The sequence below is a fragment of the Camellia sinensis genome, chromosome 3 (genome assembly GCF_055761805.1).
Source record: "Camellia sinensis isolate YWXY chromosome 3, ASM5576180v1, whole genome shotgun sequence".
NCBI classification, from domain to species: domain Eukaryota; kingdom Viridiplantae; phylum Streptophyta; class Magnoliopsida; order Ericales; family Theaceae; genus Camellia; species Camellia sinensis.
Window position 1 is genome coordinate 64,202,308 of NC_138963.1, and position 16,544 is coordinate 64,218,851.

The following is a 16,544-nucleotide window of genomic DNA, read 5'->3' on the forward strand; positions in this document are numbered from 1 at the left end:
GCCGGTTGACCAACCGGTCGACCCTTCAAATTGAGGCTGAATCAAAGAAACAGCTTGAGCTAATACTAGTGTTACACTATATTCATTCAATTTCCTTGAAAGCAGGGCCCACAGAGAACATCTGCAAAAATGAAAATTGAACAATTACGCAGACGAAACAAGCAAGTTTGATTTCATAGTGTTTTAACTTTCTCGGAAGCCAAACGGAAGTTTGATTTTTGGAATATGATTCATTGATTTCAATTGGGGTTTTCATGAAATCTTATCACATTTACTTCTGGTATCTTTTTGAAGAGGAGAAGAAATGGTGATTCAAAAAAAAATAAAATAACGGCCTTATCGGTTGACCAACCAGTCGACCCTCCCTTTTTGATGCTCACCGTTGGAGCAAGCCATATCAAATTGGGAAAATAGTGATTTTTTACTCAAATTTGATGAAAAGTTTGGTGAACCGTTAGAGATGCTCTTAGGGCAAGTTGACGTGGCGTTTTAATTTGTTTGCAGCGATGCTAGAGACGTAAAATGAATTATCAAATATTTTATTAAATTTTTTTTATATAAATGTAGGATTCATATGTATGTGATTTGTGTAAATTCCTTATACATATAAAAAGTTTAATAAAATATTTAATAATTCATTCAAAGTCTATAATATTTTTCATTTATTTGTTATTTGTTGAATTAATGAGATCTATGTCTCTTTTTGAGAGATAATGAGATATTTATTTCTTAATAAATGGTGTAGAACAATGGTCAAAAACCATCCAATAGCTTCTCAACACGAGGAAACTTTATTTCCACATATGGCAATTTCTTGGAAATTTATCAAAGAAATGACAAGTCAGACCCCATTTGTCACGTTGGAAAATTTCAATGGAATTGTGGTCCCCTCAATCACGATAGTGGGTAAAAATCAAACAACCCCACCATATACGGTTTTACCAACTGAAAAATTATCACATGTACTCGGAATATCATATATTTTGATAAGGTCCAGTTTATCTTTAGTTGAGGATTAAGATTGGACCGTCCAGTCTACTTTTGTGGACCTACTTTTGGACTCCGCTTCGATAATTCAAACGGTTACAGTTTTAGGATTCGTCGAATATATTATCTCTATAAAAAATCAAGTTGACCAGATAACTGTAATTACGTGTTTGAATCAGTTTTATATAATAATAAAAAAAATGAACGGTGAAAAAATAAACAATTCATATAAAACTGATTTGAACACATAGTTGCCGTTAGTCGATCAACTTGATTTTTTATATGGATGATGTATTCGACGAATCTTAAAATGTACACGGTTCAGATCATCAAAGCGTGGGCCCAAAAGTGATCCCACAAAGTGGACTGGACAGTCCAGTCTTGATCTCAAATTGGAGACAAGCTAGAACATCACTATTTTCACTTGATTATATTTTAAATATATTCTTTTTTTGCTTCAAATAAATTAATATTCTTGAAATTTTAGTTTTTTTTTTAAGAGTATATTTTGTGTGAAAGAGTGTTAATGTAATTATGTATAATAAATGACAAAGAATAAAATGTATTTAGAACAGAGTGGAGTGAAAATAGCAACTCCTTATATTTTTGGAGAAATGTGCGATATTATTATAAATAGCAGTATTACATTTACACAATTTTCTCCTCACAAACTCTCCTGAATGACGTGACAATGTTGATTGGGCGATTTTGAAAAAAGAAAAGAGTGTAGAAGCGTAAGTCATTAATTTGCCTTTTTTCTTTTTATCACATTGTTCGGGGGCTTTGTGAAAGAAAAATTATGTGTATAAAATATTTTTCAATTATAAATTTACAAATTTATTTATAATTATGTGACAAGGGAATTAGATTTATATATGACATTATTGTGGGTTAGATGGGAGAAATTTTTCTTAAGAATCTCAAGCATTTTCCATATTATTGTTTATAATCATAATACATATTAAATTATACATACTTTATTTTACTTAATAAATGTGAGTCACTTATAAAATTTTAAAAAATATTTGAGACTTAAAAAAATAATAATAATAATTTATCATTCACATAATTAAAACTCAACTTCTTTGTTACATTATTCTCTACAACTTTTGGTTATGAGATTGATTTGAAACATCACTTTAAACAATATCAACTAAAAGCTGTTTGGTACATCATATCTAAGTTGCTTATTACTTTTTATTTTAAGTATGTGCCAAATTATTTAGCATAAGTTATGCCATAGCATATTAGGCAAAAGTAAATCAAATAAATTGAAAAAATATTGAAAGCTGAGCGGAAAAATATTTTTGATTTCTACTTTTGAATTATTAATTTTTAATTTACAATAAATAGCACCAAGGTCTTCCGGGAATAACCTACGAAATTCTTTGATCAGTGTAGTTGGTGGTCATGGTGTAGGGCTGATTTAAAGTAGTTGTATTAAGTTGCACTTTGCCCGTAATGCAGAGTAACCCAACCCCAAATTTCATCTGTTGCATTGTACTACGAAAGTTTTACTGTACTGTACGACCGTAACAACCTCGTCGTCTTCTTAAAACCACCCCACACCACACAACACACATGAAATGAATTATCTCCCTCTTTCTTCCTAGAGAGAGAAACATAGTAATAAACAGAAACAGTTTTAGAGAGGGAAAGTCATGGAAGAAATGAACGGCGACCACATGCACGGCATGACCGGTGATCCCTACATGCACCGCGGCCGCAAAATGATGATGATGCACATGACCTTCTTCTGGGGCACGGATTCCGAGATCCTCTTCTCGGGTTGGCCCGGATCCCACTCGGGCATGTACGCCTTGGCTCTGCTTCTCGTCCTCTTCCTCGCCCTCCTCGTCGAGTGGCTCTCTCACTGCAGACTCCTCGCAGGGGACCGGGACGGGTCGAACCGAGTCGCGGCCGGGCTGACCCGGACACTGGTTCACGCATTGCGGGTCGGGCTGGCGTATATGGTGATGCTGGCGGTGATGTCGTTTAACGTTGGGGTGTTCCTGGCTGCTGTAGGTGGGCACGCTTTGGGGTTCTTTTTGTTTGGGAGTAGGGTTTTGAAGAAGCCATCACAGCCGTCGGATTCTGGGAAGACCTCAGATGTTCCGACGATGAGTTGCTGATGATGATGATTGGATGAAGATGTGAGTGAGTTGTGTTTTTTATGTGGTTTTTAGTTTCAAATGTTGTAATAATTTTTGCTGCAATTAGGGCTAGGGTGTGTGGTCGTGGATGTGTGTTTAGGATCATGCTATGAAAGTGGTTAAAATTATGGATTTATTAATAATATATATATATATATTTTGTGGTTGGGAAAGTAGTTTTATAATGGATACATATATCATTTTCGCTATTGATATTATTAAAGTAAGAAAATTCTTATCAAAACTCTCAAAAATTTAAAGGGTTTGGATAATCTATTAATGGATAAATTACGAATATACTTTTTGAGATTTGTTTAAAATATTAATTATTTATTATAATTTAAAAAATTATAAATAGTTTTAAAATTTTTTATATAACAAAATTTGTTGTTTTATTTTAATATCTTTTATTTATTTATTGATATATCTTGTTCATAAATGGAGTTTTATTACTTTAGTAACCTCCTATTTTGTTCATAAATGACGTTTCATTACTTTGGTAACCTCCTATCTTGTTCATGAATAGAGAACAATTAGAATTCATGAATTTGGTGGTGAGTTAGTTTTTGGAGTTACTCTGTTTTCTCTAGTTTAATAATCATCTTTATTTTTGGTGTAATTTGTAAGGTCCTAGTGCCTATAAATAGTCCATCTCATCTACTTTTTTCTACATAAACAAACACCAACTATTTTCTATACAAGAAAGATTACTAGCAAAGAATGATGTTTTTCTTGGTCGAGTTTTGGGTTCACCATCATGTGTAGAGTTGGCCTGAAACATATGACAAGTGGTCGGGCTATTGTATCATGGAGGGGACAAGTCATAATTTTGTGACTGCTGCATCGATATTTGGGTTCTTCCTACCGCAATGGGATTGAGCTCCTTAAAATTATTGGTAAAAATACCAAAAAAAATTATATTTTATTGATAAATGATGCAAAGAAAACGAGATATCTGTGCCCCAGCCTGATCTATTTGTATCTCATTTTTTTTGCATTATTTATCAATAAAATATAATTTTTTTTGATATTTTCGCCAACAAAATTAATTAAAAAAATAATTGTTCTCTTATACAATAGTTAAATTATTAATTGAAATATATTTCTAATATCATTAAAAATTGTTAATTGATTTGATAATTTATTAATAAAAGAGACAATTTTTTATGAAATTAAAAATTTCAGGGATGAAATGTAATTTTAAAAATTAAAGAAGCCAATTCGTATCTTAATTAAATTTCAAAGGGTGTATTTGTAATTTATCATAAATTAATGGATAAAACTAAAATGTGTAATTCAATGTGATGTTTATCATTGGATTTAGTAATGAGTGCTGCTATTAGCATCTGTCAAAATTCTTTAGACCCCCCATTTTATAATTTTTTTTATTACAATTATACCCTAAAGTAAAATTATATTAAAAGACATTATTAAATGGAACACTCACCTATCAATAAGAACTAATACTCTATAATATTGGACACCCACCCCCACCTCCACCTTTAACTCCAACTCCAACTATATGTATTACATGTTTGTAAACCGGAAGCCTATTACTTTTCATAACCAACTAATATAAACCCTAAATCTATTATTTTTTATAATCATCTTAAATCCTGAATGTGTCATCTTCATCACCATCATCAACGCTATTGAACTTGAAAGTTTTGCTTCAAGTATAACGTATACTTCATCACTTATTTCACTGTGTAGAGCAATGGAGGACGAGGTCAACAATTATAGTGAGAGCGGCGTTCCATGAATAAGTTTATGTGTCTTGTATTAACATTCTCGGTCATTTTCGGTCGTTCTTGTTTTGTTCAAGCTGTTCGGTACTGGTTTGCTGACCGTTAGAATTATGTTCGGTAATACAGTACTGAACATAATCCTTTCGTTCAAGACATAGGTTTCGAACATTAATGCAGATAGTCAGTTATGTAATTTTCTTTGTTAAACTAACTTAGAATGGAAAAGAGTGAATTGGAATGGATTTAAGTTATGTATTTTGAATGGATTTAATTCATGTTATTTTAAGTTGTGAATTTGAATGGATTCAAGTTACACAGTGATGAACAAATTTTGTTCGGACATACAGTGCTGACAGGATCATTATTGTTCGACAAAACAGTTCTGAACAAAATATATTTTTTCGACTACACAGTGGTGAACAAATTATTTTGGGCTACATTCAGAATTTTGATGATGATGGATTCTTTTGGAAGCGCCGATATAGAAACAATAGGCGTTCAACACCGCCCACTGTACGCTCATCTTGATGATGTTGATGATGAATGTGATTGAATTTTTTTTATAGGTTTTGATAATAATGGCACACTAAGAATTCGCATATCTGGACTAAAAATTGAACAAGTAGACGATGATGATGAACAGGCCATGGCCATGGCTATTATGTCTTCTTTTCTTTCAGTCACTGTGAACCACCCAACATGCAATAACATCCGAGTATCATCTGTTTTCTTCTTTTCTTTTCATTAGGGTTGTTTTAGAAATTGAATGAAAAATTAGGTGAGTGTGCATTTCATTGTGAAAATGTTATGAATATAGGTAGATTTGGTAATAAGTGAGGTGTCTAAAAAAATATTATTAAAATTTAAGATTTAAGGTTGGGGTCCAAATAAATGGGGGGTCCAAAGAATTTTGTTAGGTGCTATTAGCAGCACTCTTTACTAATAGTACCGGACCCTCATTATTTGTCAATACTACTTAACTAATCATCATTTATTATATTCTCTTATATTCTTTAATCATTTGATATAATATTTCACCTATAATTAGTGTACTAACTAGTATATCAATTGATGATGTGATATAATTTAAGAGGTTTCTGGTATTTATAATGTGGTTAATGAGTGAAACCAATAATAATGTCATAACTAATGTGGTACATTAGTTAGTACACTAGTTAAAGTTAATTTGTATTTAAAACTAAATAGAAAACACTATAATAACTGTTACGTAACATAAAAAATATATTATTATATTAGAATTTAAATTTATGTTAAAGTTGTGAGTTATATATATAAAAATATTTTTATATTACTTACCTATCAAGACGTCATTTTTTGTTTAATTTTTAATAAAATTGAATTTTAGGAATAAATTAGAAAAAAAATTTAAAACATAAAAAGTTATAATAAAAAAATTAAATTTTAAAAATTAAAGTAAAAAAGTGATCAAATATAAATAGATAAATATAATTTCGGAAGTTTACTTTTTGTTGACAATCTGAATTAATTTTTTGTATTGATTATAAATTTTGGACAAAATTTTTTATTTTTTTGGAGCGTAGAGCTACTGAGGAAAAAAAATGGGATCACAATTTTGTGTTGAAATATGAGCAGTAAGCCAAAGCTGAATTGATTATGACTGGTTGGGCTAGAATCACATGAGACTAAACTAGAGGAGTACATAATTACTCAGAAAAGTTAATGGGCTTCCTTCAACAGCAAAGTGCAAACAAAAAATTATAAAATAAAAGGAAAATGAGTTAGATCCGTTCAAGGAGGCACCCCATTGACTCTCTCTCTCTTTGATTGGTTAATTTTTTTTTTTCCTTCTCCTCTAATCATCATCTACCACGTGTGTGGAGTAATAGGATAATGATCGGAAGGGGTCTCAATCACATTCCAAAATAAAAAATAAAAAAATGAAAAGTAAAAACATAGCAGTATGCCTTTTGCCAACAGTTCTATTTTCTATATCAAAAGCACTAGACTCCTATGACCCCACAGATAGGTGAAAGAGAGGAGAGAGAATATATATATATATATATATAACAAGTAGTCATTAATAGAGATCGTAATTTGAATCCGGTTCGACGGAGACTTGATCTCCCGACCTCGATTATGATGGTTTTTTTTCGAAAAATATTCCCATGGGGACGGGGGTGGTATTCAAAATTAAATCCCCGACTAGTTTCGGGCCGGAGACGGTGATCAGTGTTCAAGCCCCGGCCCGTCCCCGTCCCCAACCCGAAAATTCCCCAAAGTAAAATTACTATTTTACCCCTTCTTTATATAGACATATAAACTTCCCTTTCCCTTACAACACTGTGCACCTCCTCACACACTCATCACTGCACTGTCTCTCATCTCTCTCTCTCTCAAACCCTCCTCCTCTCCCTCCTCTACAGATCTCCCTCGTTCGCCGATCGCCCTCCTCCTCTCCCTCCTCTACCGATCTCCCTCGTCCGCCGATCGCCCTCCTCTTCCCCCTTCGCCGATCGCCCTCTCCCTCCTCCACCGATTGAGCCACCACAACTCCACCATTGTTTGCGGCAGTCTGGCAACTCCACCACTGTTTTCCTCTCTCTCTCTCTCTCTCTCTCTCTCTCTATTTGTTATATATATATATATTAGATTTGTTATATATACATATATGTTAGATCTGATTTTTTTTTTTAGCTCATCAGATTGTTGTTGTTGTTGATGTTAGATTTGACTTTTTTTTAAAGCTTATCAGATTGTTGTTGATGTTAGATCTGATTGTTGTTGTTGTTGAAGAAATTATGGAACTGAATTTTTTTTTTTTTCTTTTGGTCGGGGACGTTTTGGGGTCGGGGAAACCCGATCGTCGTTAAAGGGCGGGGGCAGTGATAAGCTCCCCGTCGGGGTCGGGACCGGGGACCGGGGGGGAGTTTCCACCATCGGGGATCGGGGACGGGGAGGGTGATCCCCAACCCAGCCCCACCCCGCCCCGTTGCCATTCCTAGTCATTAATCAATTAGAGATTGTAAAGGTCACAAAGTTTGGAGGTCTTAGGGTCCGTTTGGCAATGAGATTTAGGATTATTTTAGTCACAAAAGACAAAATAAATTATTTTAGTCACACCAAACAAAATATTACATCTACTACATAAACATTACACTTTTCTCTCACAAAAAAAGTCAAAAAAGTCAAAAAATCCTTCCAAAACTAAGCTTTTTAGCCCATACTAAAATAACCAAAAAAACTAAAAAATTAAAAGTTAATCCACTTATCAAACAGAGGCTTAATTGTTTTTATTTCTATATTTTTTTTGTTAATAGAATTACCCGTCATGTAGTTCTCATTGAGAAAGTATTTTGCGTCACAAAAAGTTAAAATGAAAAAATATATTTTTTAAAATAATAATTTAATATTCTCATGAAATAATTTTATTAAACACATCCTTATAATGAAAACAAAACAATTTTTTCCATCTAATGACATATGTGGTGGTGTTTAGAAAGTTTGTGTGTTGGGTTTTTTATTTTTTATTTTTTACACAAAAAGACAAATTTTTTGTAAAACCAAAAAAAAAAATAAATCCAAACAAAATATCACATCAAACCCTATAATCATTTCACTTTTTCTCTCACAAATATCACATCCAATCACAAAAAACTCAACTATCTTTCCAAACACAAAATTTTTTTTATCTAATAATATCCTACAACTAAAAATTTTTATCCAATAATATAAAAACACACTTCCCAAACACCCACACATACTCCTATAAATAGACGCCTCACTAATTTTTTCTTAAAAGTAAAATAAAGGTTTATAGGGGAAAAAGAAAAAAAGGAAAAAAAAATTATAAACATTTCGTTTGGAATGTGAGTTGACTTTTTAGCTTTTTAACCCTTTAACTATTTTAGTTTATGACTAAAAAGTCTCATTTGAGATAAACTTTTTGACTTTTTTAACTTTTAAGGCTGGTTTGGCTTATCCTAAATAAGTCAAAAAGTCAAAAAATTACTCCAAAATCCAAAAAGATATCACTATTCACCAAAAAAAAATAACAATAATAATTATTTTCTGCCCAAAGTACACACCGAATTGACCAAAAGCCGGCTGCTGTGCAGCGGCAGTGCACATATATGAAATGATTGGGTGTGATTTGCACACACACCGCTGTTTGGCCTGCGGGGGCTATCACGGGTCCCGTTTTGATAATCTGAACCGTTAAATGTGTAGAACTCGTCGAGTACTATATGTCTGCAAAAAATCACATTGATCGGATATCGATAACTATATGATCAGATCAGTTATGTACGACAAATGGATGGTATTATAATTAATGATTGAAAAATAAATATATCTGATCAGATAGCTATCGATATCCGATTAACGTGATTTTTTATAGGTACATAGTGTTCGACGAGTTATACAGATTGAACGGTTCAGATTATTAAAATGGGACCCGTGATAACCCCCACAGACCAAACAAAACCGTGCAGTGCTTTGTACAAAAAATAGCCAATAATTTCCAACTCCCATTCACACCTTCCGATTTGTACGGCTGGGGCCCACCTGTCACTATTCATCTCTTACACACTCTTTTTATACAATTTTTTAATACACATTTTTTCATAAAAATCCAAAAAGTTAACCCAAACCTCTATATTTTTTTCTCAACTTTTTTAGTCCAAAAAGACAAAAAGTACATTTTTTTAGGACACCCCAAACCAGCCCTTATTTAACAAAAAATAAAATAATTATGATTTGAATATAATATTTTGTCTTATTAAATTAAAAAATCTATTTTACCATTATTTTAGTTAAAAAATCCCTGTTTAACTTATGCCGGAGGGCTAAACATAAAACAAATTTTTTATATAGATGCAAGAAAGATGACGACAATGACGACACGGTGGATCGTTATTTAGATGCATATCTTATTTTTGCAAATTATATTTGTAAAAATACTGGTGATTTTTTCAAATCATAATTGATTTTTTGCCCAATTTTGTAATTGTTTATAATTTGAGTAGGGTTTTTTGTCTGGCTCTTTAAGATTTTGTTGCTGTTCTTATTATTATATATAATGTTAATTTTTATTTTAAATATAATTACTTTATAATTTTTTAAATATATAAAATTATAAATAAAATAAGGAGAATATTTTTATTTTAAAAAAAACTAATAATGTAGTTCATTTTATTAGATTCATAATATTTATAATTTCTAAATTGTCGCAATTTGATGTGACAGATAGGGTGACAAGATTCTGATATTTTCTTGGCTGTGTGGTAATGAAATAATCTATATTAATGCTAGGCTATTTTGAATGATATTATATAATTCTTAAAGCTGCAATGTTTGCCTCAGCCATCAGAGTTCTATCAAGAACATCAACATGCTTTATTAGGTCAAGTTTGGCATATCTGAAAAAAGATAAAAAATCAAAAAGTCACTATCTTATTTAAGTCACATCATCTTATTTAAATCACATCACCTCTCTACCACATCACTTCAAACCTAACCCATATTTCATAAAAAGTCAAAAAGCGCACTTATTTAGAACACCCCAAACAACTCCTTAGTTTAAGAACATTCACCCGGTCCAGCATTTCAATATTTAGGCTAAGTTTGGGAAGTCCCAAATAAGCCAAAAAGCCAAAAAGTTACTCAAAAAGTTAAAAAGTTAACACTATTCACCAAAAGTCAACAATTACGGCTGCACAACTCCCAATTCAAATTTTCCTCTACAAACCAATTTTTACAATTTTTTATTACACATTTTTCCATAAAAAGTCAAAAAGTTAACCCAAACATCCATATTTTCAATCTCAATTTTTTAGTCCAAAAAGACAAAAAGTGCACTTATTTAGTCTTCCCAAACTTGGCCTTAGTCCACTCTTGAATTTTTTGACTTTCTTATAATCAATATCTATCATATGCAGTGCATATCAAGCAAGCTCTATGAATTTAGTCTCGTATTTAGCCACGGACATAGTACCTTACTTTAACTACTCAAATTCTGTTACTTTACGATCTTTCACACATTGTGGGAAATATTTCTCATAAAATGTCTCTTTGAACTAAGCCCAAGTCATGAAATTATTATGATTACGAACGAGCATCCACCACCTTCTCGCTTCCTCTTGCAAGGTAAAAGTTGCCAATAAAACCTTCTGTGCTTCAGAACATGAAAAAACCTCAAACAACTTTTCAATCTCTAAGATCTATGCTTCGAATTTCAGTGGTTCAAGGCCTCCCTGGAATGTTGATGGCTTCATTTTATTAAATTTGTGTCAGGGCAATAATGTCATCATTGATATGTGGCTCAACTAGGATTGGTGGCGGAGGAGGAGGTGGAAATAATTGTCTCTGTTGTTGTCTCACATATTCTGTTAATAATTTCACCATTCTTTTCAACCGGTCGATTCTCGCATTTGAAGTTTCAGATTCATCTGTATGTCTCGTCTGCTCCATTGGTCTATATATAAACAGGGTAATAATAAACATATGAATTGCAGTTCTTACAATTACATTCGCATTAGAGATGCACATTTACACCATATTACAAATGCACATGACAAGTCCATACACACCCACACATGTTCATGTAATGCCCTAATTTCTTTTGTAGGACATCCTATAGTTCATTTAGACGTGTGCGTGCGGTATAACTCGTGCTCTGATACTACTCTGTTACCACCCAAACCCGCCCTAATAGGTTGGGCATCGCAACCGATCAGTAATCTATGATTACCAAAGACTTGCTTATAGTGACACAACAAAAGTGGCCGGTGGAAGCCAATAATAATTAAAATATATCATCTAATAAGCTGTGAAACTTACATGAAACAAAATGAACTTTAATATACCCATCTACATGCGCAATCATACAAATCCATGCCAAGTTTTTGTACAAAAACATATACATAACTTAGGGAATAAAATCTCACTAACAAAAACAAACAAAATTCTTGAGACAAAACTTTGTATCACTGGATCACAATAGTAATAGGGTGAATTTGGAACCACCCAAAAGCCTAGACACATGACAGGTTGGGACCTTGCTGTGAGGCATAGTAGTTAGCTTCACAAAACGGGATACAAGTCGACACAGCTAAGTCCAGTCGTGAGCTGGATCACCTACATACATATACTAAACAATGAGTTAAAGCCCAATGAATAATCTCAACGTAAAGAGGTTAAAGAAATGAGATCCATAACTTATATAATCAAACAATGTTTCTGGATACTTGTAATAATAAATAAAGTTCCTTAAACCTTTAGCAAACCTTTCATTATTTCCGTGTTTAACATATAGCGCAGTACATTCACATAGCGCAGGACATTCTCAACATCATTATTAAACCTTGACAAAGTACCATACCAAATGTATACAATGAAACTAAGCATTTATAATTATGGTCTTCAAACATGCAAAGTTACTTACATTTTGTTGCATACCTAGTAATATCAAATAGATTATGAGCAAAACGACCACAATGGATCGTGAACATAGGCATAACGACCACTACGGTTCGACATATACATAATGATCGCAACGGATCGATAGAGACATAACGACCACAATTGATCGACTTAGACAAAACAACCATAACGGGTTGACAAAGACATAATGACCACCATGGATCGACATAATCATAATGTAGATTTCCGAACAATCAAACATGTGTTCACAGTATCACATTCGGTAATCAAAAGGGAATCTCATTCATTCTTATCAAAATCTCATTTCCAGGAACATGTCGTATTGTTCACAATTTAGAGTTTCAAAGCATAACTTACCGGTTCTAACATTCTTAATCAAATGCTTATCGTATCAAGCATGACATAACATAATATAGGTTTCACAAATTAACGAACCATTTCAGAGTAATTCATATACGAAAATAGCTTTACAAAGAGATTACTCACAGTGCTTGGCCGGGTGATACTCCTCGCGCAAGTGACCTACATAACACGTTCAAGCACAATATCCCAAAATTACATTCAATTCGTTCAGTCGGTTCTTAAACCTATTTGGTTGTTCGTTACTTAGTTGTTTGGTTATAACTATTCTTTCTTTGATTTCTTTTATGTTTATGATATGCATATGAATGTGAAATATATTATAAAACCATGCAAACGGAGGCTCGAAAGGTAGAAAAACAGAGCGAAAATGAAACCGGGACCACCCTGAAACCGTACGTGCGGAAGCACTGGCAGCACATGCAAAACTACCGCCGCACGTGCGCCTTGCACGTGCAATTAAAACAGTGTGAAATTTGAAACAAGGGAGGCTGGCCACATGTGTGAGACTTTAAGCCGCACGTGCGGTCTGGGCTTTCAAAGAATCCGGAAATTGTTCTTGTTTTGGAAACTCATTTTTCGCAAAATCTAACTTCAATTCCATGTATTTCAAGGCCCAAAATTCTTAAAAACTTGTTGAATTTAACCTTTCTAACTTTAAACAAAAATCATAAGTTCAAATTAAACTCAATTTCATGCAAAAGAACTCAAACTCTTGAATTTAAATACAAAGTCATAATCCATGCAATCTTGAGTTCCATAATCAAATTTCATAAGATTTCCTCTCAAATTTGAGGAGCCATGCAAGATTTCAAATGTGTGAGCAAGAATGAAGCCATGCATGTAGCTATATTAAGTTAAATCCTTCAATACTTCACTTTTATGATCATACAAGTTCATATAGCTTTTCAACTTCTAAATCTCCCTACAAAACCAAAAATCCATTCTATCACAATTCAATTTCTAAAGGATGATTACTATGACATCTCAATTTCATGAAATTAAAGAAAAATTCTTACCTTAGTTGGTTGATTTATGAAGAACTCGCCTAATCTCCTTTGTTTCTCTAAGCTTTCCTCTTTTCTCTTCTTTTCCTTAGTCTTGAGCTCTCTCTAGCATCTCTACAAAATGCACTAAGTCTCTCTCTTTTCCTCAAAACTCTTTTCTTTGTTCAACTTGATGAGTAGAAATTAGGATTATAATAATTTCCTAATTATTCTTGAATTAAGTTAAATTAAACTATATTAATTTCACCCTAATTAAATTAAGTCTTATCATAATATAACTAAATTAGACTAAACTTAATTATACTAATACGAATTAGGTGCTAATTACTTGTTCTAGTATTCAATTCTAACTTGTTAAAATTTTTGAATCAGATAGGTGCAATCTATATTGTAACGGCCCCAAAATGTGTGTCACATTTATCTTTATTTAATTATGCGTTAATATGACTTAATTTGAGAATATCTGTTTGAATTGGAAAAATATTTGTCGGAGCTACGACTTTGAAATTGAAATTGACAACCTTAATGGGTTCAAAAAATGAAATGGAGTACATGGATATGCTAATAGGAATTTTTAGCGTCATTTGGAAAGTTTAATTGAAAATTGATTTCGTCTGGTTCGTTAGTTTTGTTTGGCTCATCCTTGAGACAATTATATATATATATATATGAGCCTTAGTGTTAGACTCAAAAAAAAAAAAAAAAAAAAAAAACAGAGAGAGAGAGTTATTGAGAGAGTTCTACAGACTAGGAAAATGAGGAGGAAAAAGACGATCAAAGGGGGAATTAAGCCAAATCTTCACCAAATCAAGCATCTAAGGTGTGTAGACACCCCATTTTTGACCGCCCTTAAGACTTGGGCACTATTGATGATTTACTTGATGGAGAAAGGTGTGCAGGGCAAAGGTTTAGTTTCTTCGGCAAGGAAAGAGTCAAATCTCAACTTCATACCCCCCTTTTTTTTTTTGGACCAAAACAATCTTGATCAAAAGATTTTAGACTTGAAACCCTCTCTTTCAAAATGTTTTGAAAATAAAGTTCTACAATGTTCCAATGCTTGCATTTTCTTAAATGTCGTGTTTTTCGAAAAACCGAACAAGGGCAAAGTGGAAATGAACGAAAGAGAGATGAGATCTTTGAAAAATCTTTCAAAACACCTTGTTCGGGGGTTTGGAGTTGAAGAAAAGAAGAATGGAGAGAAGAAACCTAGTTGAGGAAGAGGATGGGCAAGAATCGCTAAGAGAGAGTCGAGCGGTCCTCGCTAAATCAGGCTTATCTGTCTATACACTTGGATTTAAGCTATGAGTATAGCGATCCCGGGTTTACCCTTGTTGTACAGTGATCCGGACATGTGTCCGTGGATGTTGGTAGTTGTTTATTATCTTGTTTACATCCTTTCTTATTTGGTATTTGAGTTATGTGATGTGTTGGGCAGGTTTGCTACAGGTTGGTTGAGTTTAGAAACCAAAACTAGTTGCCCAGATTTTAACCTGTCCGCTCGAGCGGGGGTTTTGGCGCTCGAGCGGAAATTGCACCCATCCAGTATTTTCTGTGCAGTGTTGGACGCTCAAGCGTGGGATTGGCCGCTCGAGCGGGGTTGTGTGAGTGACGCTCGAGCGGGGAGTTGGAAGCTCGAGCGGAGACCTGGTTCTGTAAAAGTTCTGGGAGTGTGTATTCGCCGCTCAAGCGGGATTGTTGGCGCTCGAGCGGGAGTCTGTGAGTGACGCTCGAGCGGGGTGTTTTACGCTCGAGCGGGGCGACTGGGTTTAAGTTCCGTGGTTTGACTTTTCAAATCACTTTTTCACTTTCTCTTCTCTCTCATACTTTTCCAAAAACACCATTGGTGAGCCTCTCTCTCTAGATACTACCTTCTCTCTAGGTTTTGATCTAGTAGGAGTGATTTGCTCATCTTTGGCCTTTACAAAAAGGTTGTTGATCGTCGAGGGCTACATTTTAATCTGAAAATTTCGAGTTTTGGAGCACGTTGGGTTTTGTCATCTTCTCCTTTGAGGCTCCGAATTTGAGATAGGGATATCCTACTCCTCTCTATGGATTTTCTCTTTAAATTTTGGTATTTTGAGATGTTGGGGTTGGTTTGGTAATTTTGTGAAAGTTTGGGGCTCTTGTGTTATTTTTACAAAAGTTGGGGTTTTATTTATAATAAACCTAAATACATGTTTGTCATAGAGAAGTGAAACAAATGTTGAATCATTGATGAAAATGGGACCTAAGGGTTGAAATGGTAATTATGGAAAATGACCTAATTACACCGTTTGATTAATTGGGATAATTAATTGTGAGAAATAAGGAAATGAAGTGAAAATGTAGAGAATGGGAAAGTATGGGGTTTAAGGGTGTAGTTGAATTATTTATCACTCACCGAAATAAAATGTTGATTAAATATCCATTTGTGCATTTATCTTCTGTTTAGAAATAACTGCTTTGGGCTATCGGTGGAGGATAGTCGTGATTATTGTAGACAATGCATGATGATTAGGCAAACTGAAACTAATCACTCGAATGTGTCATTGAGATTGACGATTGAAAGAATACATTAAATTTATGTATTGTGTGATGATGTGTATAATTGTTGTTTATATGCATTGTGTTGTGTTGGAGGAGATAGGGGATGTACTCCACGGTTTAGGGGAAGATAGGGGATGGACCTCTAAACCGGATGTGTTGGGAGGAGATAGGGGATGGACTCCATAGATAGAGCTCATATGCTTATCTATTATTGTGCTGACAGAGCTCATATGCTTGTCATTGGAAGTGTGATAGTGCTCATATGCATATCTGTGGAAGTGATGATATAGCTTGTATGCTTATCTGTTGATGTGTGATATAGCTTGTATGCTTATCTAATA

General features: G+C 33.5%; 1 protein-coding gene across 1 annotated transcript; it reads left to right on the plus strand.

The window, feature by feature from the left end:
- The first annotated feature begins 2,648 nt into the window (after nt 1–2,648).
- Nucleotides 2,649–3,119, plus strand: LOC114319304 (copper transporter 6). The gene has a single exon (XM_028266316.2). It carries the CDS (start codon nt 2,649–2,651, stop codon nt 3,117–3,119), a length of 471 nt encoding a protein of 156 aa, XP_028122117.2.
- Nucleotides 3,120–16,544: the final 13,425 nt, after the last annotated feature.